Source organism: Colossoma macropomum, unplaced genomic scaffold (genome assembly GCF_904425465.1).
Source record: "Colossoma macropomum unplaced genomic scaffold, Colossoma_macropomum, whole genome shotgun sequence".
NCBI lineage: Eukaryota > Metazoa > Chordata > Actinopteri > Characiformes > Serrasalmidae > Colossoma > Colossoma macropomum.
This window is the reverse complement of record NW_023494785.1, coordinates 17,752,525-17,770,112: the sequence shown is the minus strand read 5'-3', so window position 1 is coordinate 17,770,112 and position 17,588 is coordinate 17,752,525. Positions and strand designations below refer to the sequence as shown.

The 17,588-nt window shown below is 39.8% G+C and overlaps 1 protein-coding gene across 2 annotated transcripts in view; it reads left to right on the top strand.

Annotated features, from left to right (window-relative positions):
- Positions 1–17,588, top strand: part of snrka (SNF related kinase a) — a 42,622-nt gene that overhangs the window by 5,651 nt on the left and 19,383 nt on the right. For both annotated transcript variants that reach the window (XM_036585535.1, XM_036585527.1), the window contains exon 2: positions 331–1,048. In XM_036585535.1, the coding sequence (XP_036441428.1) occupies positions 460–1,048 (589 nt within the window). In that variant the 5' untranslated portion in view covers positions 331–459. The remainder of the gene's footprint in view (positions 1–330; positions 1,049–17,588) is intronic.

Below are 17,588 nucleotides of genomic sequence, written 5' to 3'. Positions count from 1 at the left end.
ATTAGTTTTAAATGTACAAATGTGCTAATATTGCTGTCTTACATGTGAGTAACGCAAGTAGTGAAATTCCTAAGTCAGTAAGGTGGTGTGATGCATTACAGTGATTAGTGTGAGGCATTAAATGATTACAAAAATTTATACTGTAATGTGTCACAGTTACTTTTTGCAGGACAGTGATTTTGGTAACTTGTTAACGTATTTTCCCAGCACTGCTTGTGATTGTCGTCTCTTTATGGTATAATGTGTCCTCCAATTGATGAACTAGTTTTTCCAATATTATTTTTCTTCTTGCCGTATTTGGGGAAAAAAAAATCTCTCTCTGATTGACAGGAGCCTGGCATCATGGGTTTGCTGTTACCAGCCAGTGTGCTGAAGTGAGCTGGACCCTCTCTTCACTGTAAACTCTTCCCCTCCCCCAGGGGTTATCCCCTCCTCTCATCCAACGGGGGACCAGCAGTCATGGCGGGCATCAAGCGTGGCTATGACGGCAAGATTGCGGGACTGTATGACCTGGACAAGACGTTGGGCCGCGGGCACTTTGCTGTGGTAAAACTAGCGCGCCATGTCTTTACCGGGGAGAAAGTAGCAGTGAAGGTCATCGACAAAACCAAGCTTGACACGGTTGCTACTGGTCACCTTTTCCAGGAGGTTCGCTGCATGAAGCTGGTGCAGCACCCCAACATCGTGCGGCTCTATGAAGTCATTGACACCCAGACCAAGCTCTACCTGATCCTGGAGCTGGGGGACGGAGGGGACATGTTTGATTACATCATGAAACATGAGGAGGGTCTAAACGAGGAGCTGGCTAAGAAATACTTTGCTCAGATCGTTCATGCCATCTCCTACTGCCACCGGCTGCATGTGGTGCACCGCGACTTGAAGCCTGAGAATGTGGTGTTCTTTGAGAAGCAGGGCCTGGTCAAGCTGACTGACTTCGGCTTTAGCAATAAGTTTCAGCCAGGGAAGAAGCTGACGACCAGCTGCGGCTCTTTGGCATACTCTGCCCCTGAGATTCTGCTGGGGGATGAGTATGACGCACCTGCAGTAGGTGAGTACACTCTTTAAAAATGGTCTTCAAGGATTCTTTAGTGAAAGCAGTGGTTCTGTATAGAAGAATAAACACCCAAAACTTTCTAAATGCATAAATGGTTCTTTGCACAATTGAATGATTTGTCTCTGTAATGGAAAACCAGTTGTATATGGTTTTTAAAGAACCCTTTTAAAAATAGTTATGTATAGCACTGAAACGGGTTCCACTGTTATAAGTCAAAGAACACTTTTTGCTAAGAGTGTCATTGTTGATAAGGAGGTATTGGTAGTCCATGTAGTGAAAGTTGCACAGAGAAGATGGTTTCTGTTTTATGGTTCATTTAAGTTCATTGCTCCCTATTTCAGTGTAATGCATTTTGTGCTAAATTGCAAAGTTGAGTGGTCTAAATGTAAAGTTATTTTTTTCTTACGTAGTTAGTATTTTGACAGTATTCTTTAATAAAGATGACTCTCTGGTAATATCCCAGTACCTTGTGTTTACTGAGGGTGATTAAAAAAGAAATTTCTAAATTATGTATCAAAAGTTCTGCTCCTCTCCCTCTTTTACCATCTAGATGAACCCTCTTTATAGTATAGCTCAGTTGCACTGATATATAAGATTTGCGAAGGACACATGACCTTACAGTTTTTGTTTTTAAGTGCAATAAGCTTTTTTCTGAGCCAAGCCAATCTGTGTAGTGTCAAATTAGAGCTCTGTACAATATGGACATTGACAGAACACCAATATCAAAAATTGAATCTTTGACCCAAGAATCAAAAATTGTGTTTAACTTGAGCATTTATTAAATATTCGTTAATGCTTGGATTTCTGTTTAGGAATAAGTAAGTTACAGTTCGTCACCAGTTATTACTCACAGATCTGCCTGCAAAAGGAGCTACATGTTGTGAATAATGTTTGCGCCTTCCTGTAATGCTGTGGCATTCCTTTGCTACTTCCAGGAAAATTCATGTTCAGGTTGACGCAGATTTTGCATGTCAGATTGAGGTGTGGAGATGCTGGAGCATGTTGGAGCATGCTGACGAACCAATCATAACCACACTGAATACCACAGCCTCCTAATCCAGTGTGGTTGCTTTTTGAATTCTGTCCTGTGTCTCAAGTCTTGTTAGGATTGGATGGTTAATCACATTGTTGTTTCATCATTTTCGTGTCCAACAGTTATAGAAACATGATTGTCGAGATGAAATGATCATTGTGTCTCATTCCGTTTCTCAATAACGCTCTCGTTTTGTCTTGTGTTATAAATCCGGCATACCCCTTTCCTTTGCAGTGGTGTGCTTTCCCCTTCTTGAAAGCCCAAATTCAAAATTTGGTTTGGTCTAATTTATTTTTATGTAGTAATTTTATTTGTGTTTTGTGGTTTTCAGTAGGGTCGTAGTTGATTGTATTTATTTTTATTATTTTCATATTTATTTAGATGTGTATAATTATTTATACATTATATACTTATTTATTTATCCTTTTTTACATGTATTTTTTTGTTTGTTTTTCAATTTAATCATATTCAGAGTTCAAGGAAATCCACTGTTAAAAAGACAATAAGTGCATGATATTTCCAAAATCAATAAATAATCTTGTATAATTGTGACTTACTTTAGCTAGCGCTAGTGCAAGCTAACTGCTAACATAGGCACAGTTCAGTGATGTGAGGTACTGCATGGAAATTTGTCATATCCGTTTCGTGCAAAACGTTAGTGTTTTGTTCTGAAAGGATACTACACCATGAGATGTGAGGTCCAAATAATTTTGAATTACATTCAGTTCAATGAAATTCACTGTTAAAAAGACAATTTTTTAAAAGTTCAAATAATGCAAGTGTTTCCAAAATCAGTGAGTAATTGTGTTAAATATTCTTGAGTTTATGAACAAATATCCAGCTCACTGCAGGAAAGAGGGGAGGGGTTAACAACAGGAGTGTGGAGGGGCAAATATAGTGGCATGCAGAGGAACGTTTTTGTTATTCAAAACCAGCTTGGGTACATTGCTGTTTTTGTATTTGATGAGTAACTGAGATTGCCTCTTCAGATAAGCTAACAGAGCTAACAAAGCTGTCATGTTGAATGCTAATGAGGACTCATCATCTTATACACGAGGTATTTTTTTCCTCAGTGGATGATGTGTCACCATGTTATTAGTCAGAGAAATATATTTTCATTATTTCTGGACCTAGCTAACGTTAGCCGGAGTAGCTAGCCTAGTTAGTGATACAGTAGTGATACGCATTCTCTCTACCTTCTTAGCTGCGTTCTTAACAACGCACTTACATTCAGACACTCGTTTCATAGCAAAGTATAACATACTTGCAAATAACAGTAAAACTGTTGATTCATTAAAAATTGTTAGCCTATACATTGTCTGTGTAACGACACCTGAAAAGTGATCTCAGTATTTGAATAGTGGATCCTCGCATGGACCAAATAGTCAAGTATCCATGTACATCCCAAGTATATAAGGTAAGAATGTAGTACGTGGTGCTCAAACTGAGACACAACTAGTCTCAGGGTGTCTGCGTGTCTTCAAGGTCAGTGTCTGACAGCGTATGTCATAAAAAGGCCATTGGAGAACAGACTGGCTCCTGCTGCTGCTGCTGTTTGGATTTTAGTTCCAGTCACAGTTGCAGGAGATTGGACAGTGGAACAGTTAATCCTGTCTTTGTTTGCGCTGAGCCCTCGCTGCTGGAGCCCTCATTAAACATTCCTTATTGACACTGTCAGTGTGATCAAATAGACGCTGTGCTCTGATTGCCAGCAGCCTCCCCACCGAGATTGTTTCCGGCTTTGCATCCGAATCGATAATACTTTGTCCCGCATTTGGATAGCATTCTGTTTTGATACCCCATTGTTGAACTGGGCAGAAATACTACAGTTGGCCCAGGAACATGCTATTCTATGTGTACTTGATCTCTTTTCAGGCCTGAAGGTTTCTTTCTTGATGGCTGATTGACTCACTAGCAGTTTGTGATAAATTTGGAGATTCTTACTTAGTTCTCAAGGGCTTTAGCCATGACCATGGCTCTGTCTTCCATTACTTGCATTGTTTTTGCATCGTCTCATTTAAATTATGTTTTAATCTGACAAAGCAGACTGGAGTTCGATTTCACACTACGCCAATACAAGTCCTTGGTCTCTGTAATATGATTAATTTGTAAGTTGCCCTGGAGCATCTATCAAATGCATAAATATAGCCATCCAGTTTTTTTTTTTCCTAGCCCTAAATCTAATACCTCTGATGTAGTTGATTATGGCTTTCAGTGCCATCTTTGTTGGAATGGGGTTGGCGTCCTTGATCTTTTGAGGTGCCGTCAATTAAACCGAGCCCACTCAAACCCTCTATAATGGCTAAGAGAAGGTGATTGATTCAGGTACTTCTAACAGAAGAACAGGAAGGAATTTGAGTGTCACTGGAAGACAGTATGAAGGGTGAAAGAATTGCAAGCTTGAAGTCGCTTCTAATTGGTTGAATATATTTCACTGGAGAGTGTAGGAAATACATGCATATTTGATTTGGACGTGAATTACTAGACAATATAGTGCTGTTTTCTGAATTGCATTGATCCAGTCTAGATGTATGTGGCCATTGTCGGTGCCACCTGGTCCATTCTAGCCATTAACAATGGTGAATGAATGCCTGATTTATGGAGGTGGCTGAGGTGAGTAGTGTGAATAAGGATGTGAGTCCTGTGGGTGTGGGTTAACATGCCCCAGAAGGAAGTCTCTGTGCTGGCCTTGTTTATACCTGGACCTGTTTGTCGTTGCTGGAGATTCTGAGGAAATGAGAGTCTGAGAATTTATTATATATATTTTTTTTTAAACCAGAAGATATGTTTCCATAAGGGAGATGTCAGATCTTGGACTGATCATTCAGTTATTTACTGTGTTTCTTTTTTTAATGGATTCCACTTTTACTTAGATCTTACTGAACACCCAGTCTTTTAATAAAGTGTAGATTGATGAGCCACAGTCTAATCACACTTTGGCACTGACATTTGCAAGATTGGGAGCTGTGAATCATGCCTGTGGGGTACTTGCTATTTTAAAGCACTTTACTGTGAGGTATCTCAAGCTTTTTGTCTCTTGACTTCATTCTAGCTTGGTAATGTGCTTTAACATACTGAGATTTTGCTCTGAGGTAAACAAATGGTAATCCATATTGTGCTTTTCAGTGAAGCGAACATTTGTGCTTGGCTGTACTGTAAATATAAGCTTGCGTTTAGTTAGACTCTCACAAAGCCAAAGAGTAAAGGCTTGTTGTAGAAGTTAAGTTCTCCCCAGATGTGTATTCTTTTGAGAGCTACTGGAGCTTATTAGAATAATCTTACAGGATTGTTGAAATAATTTAAATAATTTTTTAAATATTTTTTTTTTTGTAAGGATACATCTCAGGTACTCAGTCAAGCCAGAACAATTATAGACAACATGGGTGAATCTAGCACATTCTTTACAATGAAGGACTACATGATTAATTCCGTGATGGCCTTGAATTCTGCATAATTCAGATAAGATTGGTGAATTTATTGTTCAGTGTTAATCTTTACCTTCAACATGGGCACTTCAGCATGACTGTATAAAAGACCAGAGGATGGTTGGTTCAATAACTCGGAGATTGAGCTACCCATAGTGAGTGATATTGATTGGAATTTTTATGACTCTTCGCTCTCACTCACTGTTTGTGTGTTGCTAGTGTTGTGTTGCAAGTGTTCATTTCACAACTTTGGGTTCCAACAATGCTGTCACAAACTTGCCAGTCTTGTTCGGCCTGGCTAGTTTGAGAGTTTGGTACTGGAATGGGTACCACTTAGGTACTTTGAAGTGAAGCTGAGGGGTTCATTAAAGTGTTTTTGTTTAAAGAACACATGAAGTGCCATACCTGAACATTCAGTGTGGGGTAAATAACAGGGGACCAAACATGCTCTCTGTGCTGAAGAATGCATGGAAAATTGTTGCCATTGTAGACATCTGTAGTGTCTGTTACATTCCACATCAGTGAAAACACTTTGCTTTGGCATTTGGAGACGTTGTTAGGATGAAAGTGCAGTGGGGCAGGAAACAGCCTCTGATTTCATACAGCCTTATGTAATATTTAGGCTTTGATGTTGAGAACAAAGACAAGTGCTTTGGTCAGATAACCAAATGTACATATGTAATGTCTATTGGGCTGGGCCATATAGCATAAATGCCATTTGACATGTCATGAATCAGGATCGTGATATAGTTTTTTGAGGTGTGGCAGAATGTACCAGTAGTGCCACATTTAAAACATACTATACTATACTAGTCCTGTAATTTTTATAAAATGGACTTTATTTAAATTGTTACCTACTTAAATCATTTGAATCAAGTAAAGTGCCACATTGAAGGTAAGAGGCGAGTGGCTATTTAGCAGTCTTGCATAATCATCATGACATTTTGAAATGGGTGTAGTAACAACATTCAAATACAGTGCAAGTGCACCTACATAGCTCACATTATTTGTATTAAAAAGTTGCAGCACAGATTGAAAAAGTTTGGGCACCCCTGATAAATACAGTTAAATGCATTGAAGTGATACATAATGTGTGTGTATTATTTACAAACATTAGCTTTGTTGAAAGTTTCTAGTTTCTTTGGTTGACAGCTTTTATCTGGTCATTCAGCTATCTGAAACCATAGTCGTTAGGCCGTGAAATTGGCCATGCAGTTGTGGAACGGAACTACAGAGTTTAGGCAGAGGACTGAAATTTGTGCGTGTATGTGTATTTGAGCATTTGGGGAAGGGAGAACTCAGTTTTTCTTTCACACATTTTGTGGCTCCAGTACTTTATTTGATGGTGCTGTTTCTCGTTGAGGCAGTTCTCACAATATAGCATGTCTCAAAACTGCTATAAATGAGGCAATCTGACTTTTCTGGTGAGAGTTTTTAAAATAGGTATTGGCCCGACTCTGTAGTAGGACTGCATTCCTGTGTGTATATTTTGTATGTGCTATTTGCTTTTAGAAACAAATTTACAGTATGTTGTGAAGTATAGTCTGTGTGGTTTAGTATGCTTAGAATCCTTTGACGTACACGTTGAGAGAGATGCTTTCGGAAAGAAATGGGCTACGTTACTGTCGTCAAGGGAAAGTCAGTTGAGTTAAATCTGTCCCTGTCTAGCTGCAGTTGGCATGTCTGCCTGGACTCATTTTCTAAGTAAGACAGAATAGGCCAGATCTTGTAGGTTGAGTTACAAGAAGGAAGAGGTAAAGTGGTGAGGAGAGGACAATTAGGCCTGACTGTAATTTTTCTCTCACTGACCTGCAAAATACACTCAGGTCTCCAGAGACTGCACAGCAGCAGAAGAGCTCGGCCTGTAAATCTGCCTGTTTTTCATTTAAGTTCTGTGGTCGTGGTTGCTGTTACTGTGGGGACTAAGGAGCATGCTCACAAACTTTCATACAGTCGGTCCTTTGCTGCAGTCATTGCCATTTTAATACTATAGTGCAAGGGGAGCGGCTCATCATTCATGTTTTAGCTGTGCATACTCTTCCCTGTGTTTTTTGCACAACTTATGTCTCACCACTTTAATCTGAATGTGGTCACTGAGGTGGCCCTGCAGTTGCATGTTTAGTTTGAAGATCCAACTAGAGAGATTTGGAAAATACCGTAGGAATTAGAGGTTGACCAGTAATCGGAGCTGACATTAAGCATTTTTCCATTTATTGGAACTTGTGTATTGAACTTGTTTCCTTGCCTATAAAAGCATGTTATGTATATGCATATCTGATGGAACCACCATAAAAAAAAACACACTTCTGTATTCTGGCCCAGTGTCCTTCCCATAGCGTTATTGGATTGGTAGAAATGTGGACCATGTGTGCAGTAAATCCAATCAAACGTGCTTTGTGCTCTGTGTTTGTGAGAAATGTAGGAATGAAGCAACACTTGCATTCACTTCCACAGCGAGAGGAAATGCAAGAACATGTTGAGGTTGAACAACGCAGTTGACGATAGCACAATGCACTCTGTCATAATTTCGCTCACTCACTCTCGCACACGCACCTTGAGATGACAACTGTCGTCAGTATACTTTTCACAGTTTTTGTTCCGTTGCACGAGGACACTAGGCAAATAAATGTGACTTGTGCATGCAGCTCAAATCAAAAAAAGGAAAAAAAAGCAGTAAATTATTTGGAAAACTGTAAGTTATACACAGTTTCTGGTCATTTTCATTGGTATTTACACTTGTTAAAAGTACAGACAGCTGCTTACTTTACCTTCCGAAGGTTCTCTGCTTAGGCTACAAGGGACCGTTTTCGTGGAATCGTGCAGCACATTTTAAGAGCCAGTCAGAATATGTCAGATACAGTCAACACATCCAACTACTGCTTGTTAATTCATGAAGTACATTTTTGGTTGAAACACAAAATAAAATAAACACGTAAATGTTTATATACCTTCATTGTTGCTTTTTTCACAAAGTCAAGTTTTTACTACATGATCGCATAGATATTTACCTTTTTTAATTTTATTTATTTTTTAAAACTGGGGTTACATTCACAGTTATATGTATCTGTTTTGTGTAGGCTTTATACAGCTTTTGTAGCCTGTATCTAGGCTTTCTTGCTTGCACATATTTACTGAAAAGGCAGCCTACCCCTGATATGTGCCTTTTCAACACTGTCGGTGACTCATACTTCATATGTTTTTATACAGAAATTATGTAATTATAAGATTTTAGTGTTTTTTTTTTTGTTTGTTTTTTGTTTTTTTTACTTTAAAGTTAAGTCCTTTTTTGACTTCTGTTTCTCTTACAATTGTCGTTGTCTATTAATTGTCAGTGAGAGCTATTTATCTATTTAAAAATAACTTTTCAAAGTTTCAAATTACTATATTTGCAGCCTTTGAGCCATCTCAAAGCACTTTATCATAATGTTCTAATATTAAATGTTATGCTCACTTAATGTAAGCACTGAATAGGAGTTACATTCTTGTAAATGTCAGATTTGTGCGAAATGAATATCGGTTTCAAATATCAGTGATCAGTGTCCTTGAGTGTCCTCCAATACCAATAATCGGTATTTGAATCGGCCCTGGAAAAATAATGGTTGACCGATAGTAGAAATGTAAAAATGCAACATATTGTTCAATACGAACCCCTCAATTCAGTGTGCACAGGTACCGAACAATACAGTCAGCAAACTGGAGGAAATAAACTGTTCAGTGTAAGACTGATTAATTGTGTGAAGTATAACAGCCTACTACATGGACAGAAAATAAAATACAATTACAAAATGCATTATAGTAGGGTAAGTTTATTACAGTATATAAGCTACAGTATGTGCCACAAATTCCAATGTCCTTGACAACAAGGAATGCTTAATAATTCAAGACAAAGAATTACATTATTTTTTATTTTATACTTTGGCTCTGAAATTTCAGTGCACTCTAATTTTACAATATTAAATGTCCTAATTAACTGAACATGGAAACATTAACATATTGCAGATTGTATATAGGTACAGTAACTGACCCTTCTAATACAAACTTTCGACCAAGCTGACAAGCGATGACATGATAGTGGTAGTTGGTGTTTGGAAGATTTCAGAATTTATTTTGTGGGGGACCAAATCAGCTATTAGAACTCAGATGGTTACACTGAGAAGGCTGGAGAGGTTCACCTTGCTGTAACCTCAACCGTGTAGACATCTACAATATTTAAATAGGCTCCTTACGAAAAATAGCACTCCTTGCCAAGGCATGTAATATTTAACAGTTTTGATGTTTAACAATTCATTGTCATATTTAGTTTGGCTTTAACAGGGAGTGATTTCTAAGATGTGTGATAACATATCCTGCTCCTCTGTGGATGAGCTAGCCTGTATGCTAACTTCTCTTTAGTCAGGAGGCGTACGTTGTGCGTTTGAATGAGAAACCCAGTGATGTGTGTCCTCTCTGGCCCTCAGTGAGCTGCTGTGAGGCTCAGAAAATTGCCCAGTGACAAATCCCTGAATCACTCATTAAACCACCACTGAGATGCATATGCTGCATGCACGTTCTGCCTGCGTGAGTCTTGCTGTTTGTGCTGCTCTGGCACCGTTGCAAAGCTTCCAGGGGTGGTGTTGTCCCCCCTTCTCTTCCTTCCACCCCTCACCCCCCACTCCCCAGATTATTTTTGCTCCAAGACCCAGCACTTCTCTGCTGAAGCTTGGGGGGGAGAGGGGAGTAGGGGGTAAAACAGGACTGCTGGAGCTGCGGGGTTGGGGGGAAGTGTGTGTGTGTGTGTGTGTGTGTGTGTGTGTGTGTGTGTGTGTGTTTGGGGTGGTGCAGAGGGAACTATGTTTAGAGCAGTGTCTTCCTGATCTTAACCATGCCAGCCAGACACAGTGCAGTTTGCCCAGAGGGTGATTAATCCAGCCTGCTGGTTGCTATGGCAACACCTGCTGCCGTCTAAGAGAGAGCCAGGTGTGTGTCTGTGTGTGTGTATGTGAGAGCAAGATGGCATGGTGGATGAGGTTGCCCGGGGAGTTGCCTGTTCTGTTTCAGTCACCTTGGCATCCTCTCTGTTTGTGAACTCTTAACAACAACTGCTCATTCATGCCAAAGCTTTGTTTTTCTTTTTTCTTTTTTTTTTTTGTATGTCTGAGTATCTGAAATCACTGTAGCTGATTAAATGTACTTTATCTAATTGGTCTGATCTAACAATGTGATCTGTCATCACACATACAACACAAGTTTTTTGGTGGAAAAACAGTTTCTTGTTAGTTTGGAAGTTCTGTAAAAACCCTGCATCATTTACTTCAAAAGGCTATATAGGGTGGGGGGGGTAGGTCAGTTCAATCAAGTAAGCATGAGATACAACTTGTGCACGATATAGTCTGATTAGTTTAAAGCGCACTCATGCCTGCATGTGAACTTTGTCAAGTTTTTTTTTTTTTTAATTTCCATCTTTTCCAAAACAATCCTAAAATAAAATTGCTGATTACATCCTATGCAGAATGTTCATGCGAGCACTTGAATATTCTGTAAGGGATATGGCAAATTAAACCTCATCCCTTGGTGCCTGGGATCCTGATTAGACTGGTTGAAAACTCTCTTAGGAAATGGTGCAATGCAAAAGGTGTGAAAACATGATCTAAAGCCCTGCTTGGTTACATGGTTCCACATTGTTTTTAATGTGTGAATGACCCTAGTAACTACGATTTTAATCTTCTATTGTGTGCTTTCAAATTGAGTGCATAATACATCGCTACAGGCTGTTACTGCAACCACAAATTTCAAAGTAATCAAATCCTGTAAACATTTCATACATTTTTTTTTCATGTCAAATTGACTGTTTGTAGATGCTGGTAAATTTATGGCAAATACTATTTGACTAAACACTAAAAATTTATCCAGTCAGAAAACCAGTCAGCATCTTCACATCTTCTGAGTTTTATATGTAAATGTTGATAATAGCAAAATAATGGTAAAATGAAAAAAGTATATCTACTTGGTGTAGTTTTTCCTTATAATGCATCAGACCACTCAATGACGTTGATTGAAAATAGCTCATCAAGATGGGCTGTTGGTAGACCTGCCCTATCTGTGAGGATGGTGCTTGAGCTTTCGAGTGGACCTGACAGCAGCGGCTGTTGACCGTGTGACTGTCATCTGTCGCTGAAACTGACTGGACTACTGTTCCTTTCTCATATAAAGGAACTAAACTTATATATATATATATATATATATACACATATGATGGACTATCCACTGAAATAGCTCTTTGTTATTTATTTGCGCAAAGTTAGAGAGAGAGATGGTAAAACAGACCTTGTGGGTTTTTTTCATTGGTGAAGTGCTGAAAAAGCCAGCCTAATGCTAACTCGGTGGCTTTCAGTGATGTCTCATTAAAGACACAGGAGCTGCTGCTGTTACTTTTACTGTGACCGAAGAAGTGGTGGGTCAGATCCTGTCTGGAAACTTGAAAATGGGAAATCAGAGTGATGGAGTCCAGCTTTCTCTGAATGTGGTGCAAGTACTTCTGAATAAATTCCAATTCTCTAAAGGCAAAAAAACAAACTCTCGTTGTTCTCTAAGTAAATAAAACCTAGAATACTTTTGTGCTTCTGTTTCCTGTAATTCAGTGTAGCCTCCTGTTTTTTTCCAACTCTCATATGAAGAATGTGCAGAGTGTCGGTAAGTGTGAAGGGAGATGGGGGCTTAAAGGTGCAATTTGTAAGATTTTTAGATTAAAACACTCCAAAATTAACAAATTGTGAAGAATGTGAAAAAAAAAACAAAAAACGTTTTGACATTGTTAAACGTCTAATTATCGTGTTGCAGAGATATCTACTGAAGTTAGCTTGCTAACCAGCTAGCCCTGGACGTCCTGTCTCGTAGTAACACTTTGTACCTTAAGAGGCGGTTGTGAGTCCCTGTAGCGTTGAGTTTACCGTCAGTCCAGTATGAGAGGATAAGGAAGTAGCCCTGCCCCGGGGGCGTATTCTAACCTCTTGTTAATCATGTTGAAGGTACTGCCCTCAGTTAGCCCCCGGTTAGATGACAAGGAACAGTAAACACCATGATGGCTGAAGATTTTGGCAAGCGATCATTATGACCATCACTGCCTGCTCCCAGTGAGGAGCCATGTTCGGCAGCAAAGAAAAGAAGTGACATAAATAGAAGCAAAGCAAGTAAAGGGATGACGTTTGATGCTGAACTCTGTCTTTTAGACAGGTAAGGAGAGGGAGGAGGAAGGAATGTGCATTTCCTTATTTCTTACGATAGAGGTGGACACCACAACTTTCTGGTGATATGTTGGCCCCTATTTATTGGGAATGTGGAGTATGAATTCCACAGGTTGCATCATCTTACGTATTGCTCCTTTTAAAGAAGGTATAAGTGTGTAAATATAAGACATAAGAAACTTCAGCAGATTTACTGTGAGGGAAAACGGCTATTATATCTCAGATTTGTCCTGAACATAAGAGGAAATGCTCTTCTTTTGCTCGAATCATAACATGGCACCATTGCCAGTATGATTATTTGATCATTATTATTTCATCGTGATTTTCAGTCCATCATGGGTTGATGCCATGATCAACCTGAAAACATTTTTTTTACCTTGTTAATTCGTGTCCCTGGTCATATTGAGCATGACAGAATTTGTTTTCCTGTAATCTTCCGTGACATTGTAATGATATTTGCCCAACTCTTTTTGCACATCCTCTGATTTTTAGCACCAGTGTGTGGGGGAAAATATTAACCAATAATATTTTGTTTTGCCTCCTACTCCTACCACTTTCACTAACCTTTATTGGTCACCTAGCTCAGAGACCCTCCCTAGTACTGTGTTTTACTCAAAAAATATAACGGTGTGGACGATTTCTGATTTGTGCTCCGCCAATAGAGCAATTAGGTTGCCAGTGTTCGTCCATATAATAGTGGAAGTAATAAAGCGCTACTTGTGCATTGTCACCATGTGATGGACTGAAATTACTGAAGTACGGTATTTCTGTTTCTCATTAAGACTCTTGGCTTCTGTCAGTAGAGGCCTCCTTGTGCATGGTATCTCGCACACCCAGCCTGTGGATTAAGGCCACCTTTGGATTCATCCATCGTGATGGTGTGGTCCATTGCCCAGCGCAGCAGCAAGCCAGGGCCTGCCTGCACTTTCTGCTGCAGTCATTCAAAATTAAACTGGAGTGAGGTTCTTTGGCCCTAGGGATGTCCCTTCTCTCTCTCTCTCTCTCTCTCTCTCTCTCTCTCTCTCTCTCTCTCTCTCTCTGCAAAGTTTCCACTCGTAGGTAAATCCTGCAGTGGGGCATAAAGGAACACTTGATTTTTGATTTGTTCACACCATTTGTGTAATTGTAACATGGCATGCTTGGTGAAATCATGTGGTGCTAACCTTTCTCTCAGAGCGTTTAATATTCAGCACCGCTGTGCCCTCAGCAGAGGTGAGCCATGCTGTCTGCTGTCAGGCCAGCAGTTTGCTCAAACTTGGTTGAGTTGCCTCACACATAACTGAACAGGCAGGTGTAAACATCTTGTGATGGTATGGTCTGAGGTGAGCTTTTGTGTAGATACATTTATAAGTCCAAGCAATGATGAGTCTCAAAGTTTTGTTTAAATGTTGCTATTTTCCTTTTTCTTTTTTTTTCTTTTTAAAACACTGATACGTCCATAGGACGTTTGTTTTGCTTGCTTCTCTCTCTCTCTCTCTCTCTCTCTCTCTCTCTCTCTCTCTCTCTCTCTCTCTCTCTCTCTCTCTCTCTCTCACTCATACTCCTTGCTTATTAGGAACCCGCCCACTTGTGCATGTGATTGGCTGGAGTCCCGTAATGAAGTTGCATCTGATTGGCTGGCTGAAATTGCGTGGAGTATATCTTCGACAGCTGAGCCGGATGTCATCGAGGCTTTCCTCCATGGCGGCTTGGGGCGATTGTTTTTAGATCTGAACCGCAGCTCAGCTTGTTCGTTTTATTGCTAGCGTATTGTCTATCCTCATCCCAAATGAAATAGCTTAGCTTTACCTCTTGTTCCCTACCCAGTTATCTCTACAGTTAAGCTGTAAGTTCATGATCTGTCTCTGTAAACGTTCACTTTTGTGCCGACCAGGTTGTAGGAGTGGGTGCCATTTCTTTTTGACTGTTTTCTCCTGTTTTTGGTATAGTTAGGGAGCTAGGAAAGACTGACTGTATTTTTGTTTCTTGTTTTTGTTTCCCATAGGTAAGTTAGTTTTCTGAACTCTCTAGCTAGGCTGGTTTTTGTTTGTTGTTTTGGCATATGCCCACTCTGACGTTCTCCTGTGTCGTGTACACAAAAGAGCAGCATAAAAAGAAAATAACACGATTTGATCTGTTTAAACGTCATCTGGCTCTCTTTTGTCCTTTTTTATGTTATGATCATTACAAACCCCTAGACAGGTCCTAACAACACACAATTACAACCGCTTCCCCAATACGGATGGAGACATAAAAGCTAGAAAAACAGGCAGTTTCTACCAAAGTCCGTCTATGCTGACTTTACTCTGTTTGACTAAATAGAATTACGAGGTATGAACGCTAATGCGGTGATTTGTAAAATGGGCTTCAGAGAAACCATATTGTCCTACCATGTACATCCACGCCTGGCTTTTAGCTTCAGTGCACAATGTTAGCAGCGCTGCTCAGTTTCTCTTTGCTCAGTACTCAGAGCACAGCGCGTTACTTTGAATGAACAGCTTTATGTGAAACTGTTCGCGGACAGAGCGTTTCGCTAGCATGGACCCAGGGTTTTCATACAGTGAGAGCATAAATTGGAGGCTTTGTCCACACACAAGAGACCACCCAGACATACAACATGAGTCCCCAAAGAACAAGATTTCTAAAATTACTGTGGTGTTGCTTTAGAGGATGTTCAACTACAGCTCAACTATCCAAACAAAAGACTTCAGGTGTAAAACTCCTCACGTGATCTCCTCTGATTAGCCGTGGATATGATTCCTGCTGTCACAGGGCTACAGAGACTGTTGTTGAAAGAGGCAGATCGGAATCAAAACCGTGAAACATGCTTTACTTGCAGCTATATTATATAAGCGCTTTTCTGACGAGGAACAAAACCTGCTATTCTCAACTGCAGTGGTGTTTGGTCAAAGGTAACTGATGTAGCATAGCTAGCTAATGCACATAATTTAAAATCAGCTAGATCTTAACGGTTTAACTGTTAAGGTAGATTGCACTCATTTACACTACTTAATTCTAAGTAGGTAATTCAGTATGGTATTGGACTCAGTATCTGCGAATACTAAAAATGTGTAATTGTACTTAGACTCGGTCTGAAAAAGATTTTATTGGTGCATCCCTTGTCTACTGTATGTCTGTTTCCCTTAATGGGCTTATCTATATCTCTATGCACTTAGAAGTGTGTCTGTATGTAGCATACGTTATATGTTTCTAATTGACTGACAGCCTCTGCCCTTCTGTAGATTCGCTGCCCCGACTGAGGCAGCGTGCTGGGACAGTTTTGTTCTGCAGCACTCATTCTGTCAGGAGTCAGATGGAACCTGCAGCTTAGGGCTCTGTGGGTCATCACAGTTGAACAGACTCAGCAGGAATAGGGCAGCCTGCTTCCATTCCACAGACTGTATGACTGTTTCCATTAACGGCCATATGTATAGCTCTGTGGCAGAGCAGAACATGTCTAGGTGCCATTATGCAATAAAGCATCCCTCATTACGTCCTCATAACACACCGCCACTCTTAGGGCACACAGACTTTTTGGCTTGGGTGGGCTGCCACTGGAACTATGTGCTGAAAACAAATCTACTGGCAGCAAGTCAAGCCTCTTAGGTGCTTAGTTTTGACTTGGAATTTCAAACTGTACTTAACCGTGTCCACAGAAATGTGTAAAGGACCTAGCTGTGTAGTCGCTATTTCTCTAATCATGTTAAATGTAATTAGTTTGTTAAATTCAATATAAAATAACCCTCATGCCCCAATGCTTTCCTTTTTAAATCACCCTACCCCCCTGAAGCACTGCTGAGGTTTGACTGCTGTTTCTTTTCTTTTCCATTTTTCCCAACAAGTTTACTAGGATGTTCTCTATCTTGAAATGAATTGCAGTAAGAGGGTGGTTCTGTGTAATCCCATGAGAATGAAGGTCTGATGGAAATTTTGCTCAAATGTTCTATGCTCCCTTTTACTTTAATTACAGCATCATTCATATTAAGCCATGCACTCTTCCTGGTTTTACATAATCGTGTGTTTCAGTGTTAGAATTAGGTGCTTTTGGACCTGAAGATGTCCTCTACATCAGTGTTTCCCACTCCAGTCATCAGGGACCCTAGACACTCCAATTTTTTGCTCTGCCCCATTTGTCACAACTGAACCAGGTTTCCACTGTTCTTGACTGCATGGTTTGGGTGTCGGAAGCTGGGAAAGAGCAAAGAACATCTGGGGGGTCTTCAGGGACTAGGTTAGAGAACATTTGCTCTGAATTATTCATTTCAAATGGTTCTGTTTTCTACACTTTCATGTAAGTCATAACTTCTCTACAGTAGATTTATGTAATTTATTTATTTTATTGCATTAGTCACATTTACATTTGTGCTAAGTTTAGGCTTTCAGTGTGAGTGGGTAGTTTGAGCAGTCAGGAGCTCGCTTGACTGGCTTTCCATGTGTTGTGACAGCCAAGGCCCTGGGTGCAATTTTTGGCTATACTCCCCCTGACAAACCAGTTTTACTTATCTCATAGGCAGTGTCATTTGCTATTATATATCAGTGAATGGACAGCTGTCTAAGGGTTTCTTGTCAAACTATTTTTGGTTTTAGTTAGTGTTGATGGGAGATTTGAAGAAACAATAGTAGTGCTGGGCAAAATTGATAATCAGTAGCACAGTTTTTTTTTCAAAACAATATCACATGCTATTTAAGATTTCACTAATACAGTTAACAAACCCATACTATGCGTGCTGATACTCTGTGGTAAAAGAATCTTACAACACTGACATACCATGTTTTGGTTGGACTGTTTGTTCTGTTTTCGTAACATAAAATGACACTGTGTGTACAATGTGAACCTTGCACAGTATTGTAAACTTTAACCATACACAAAACACATT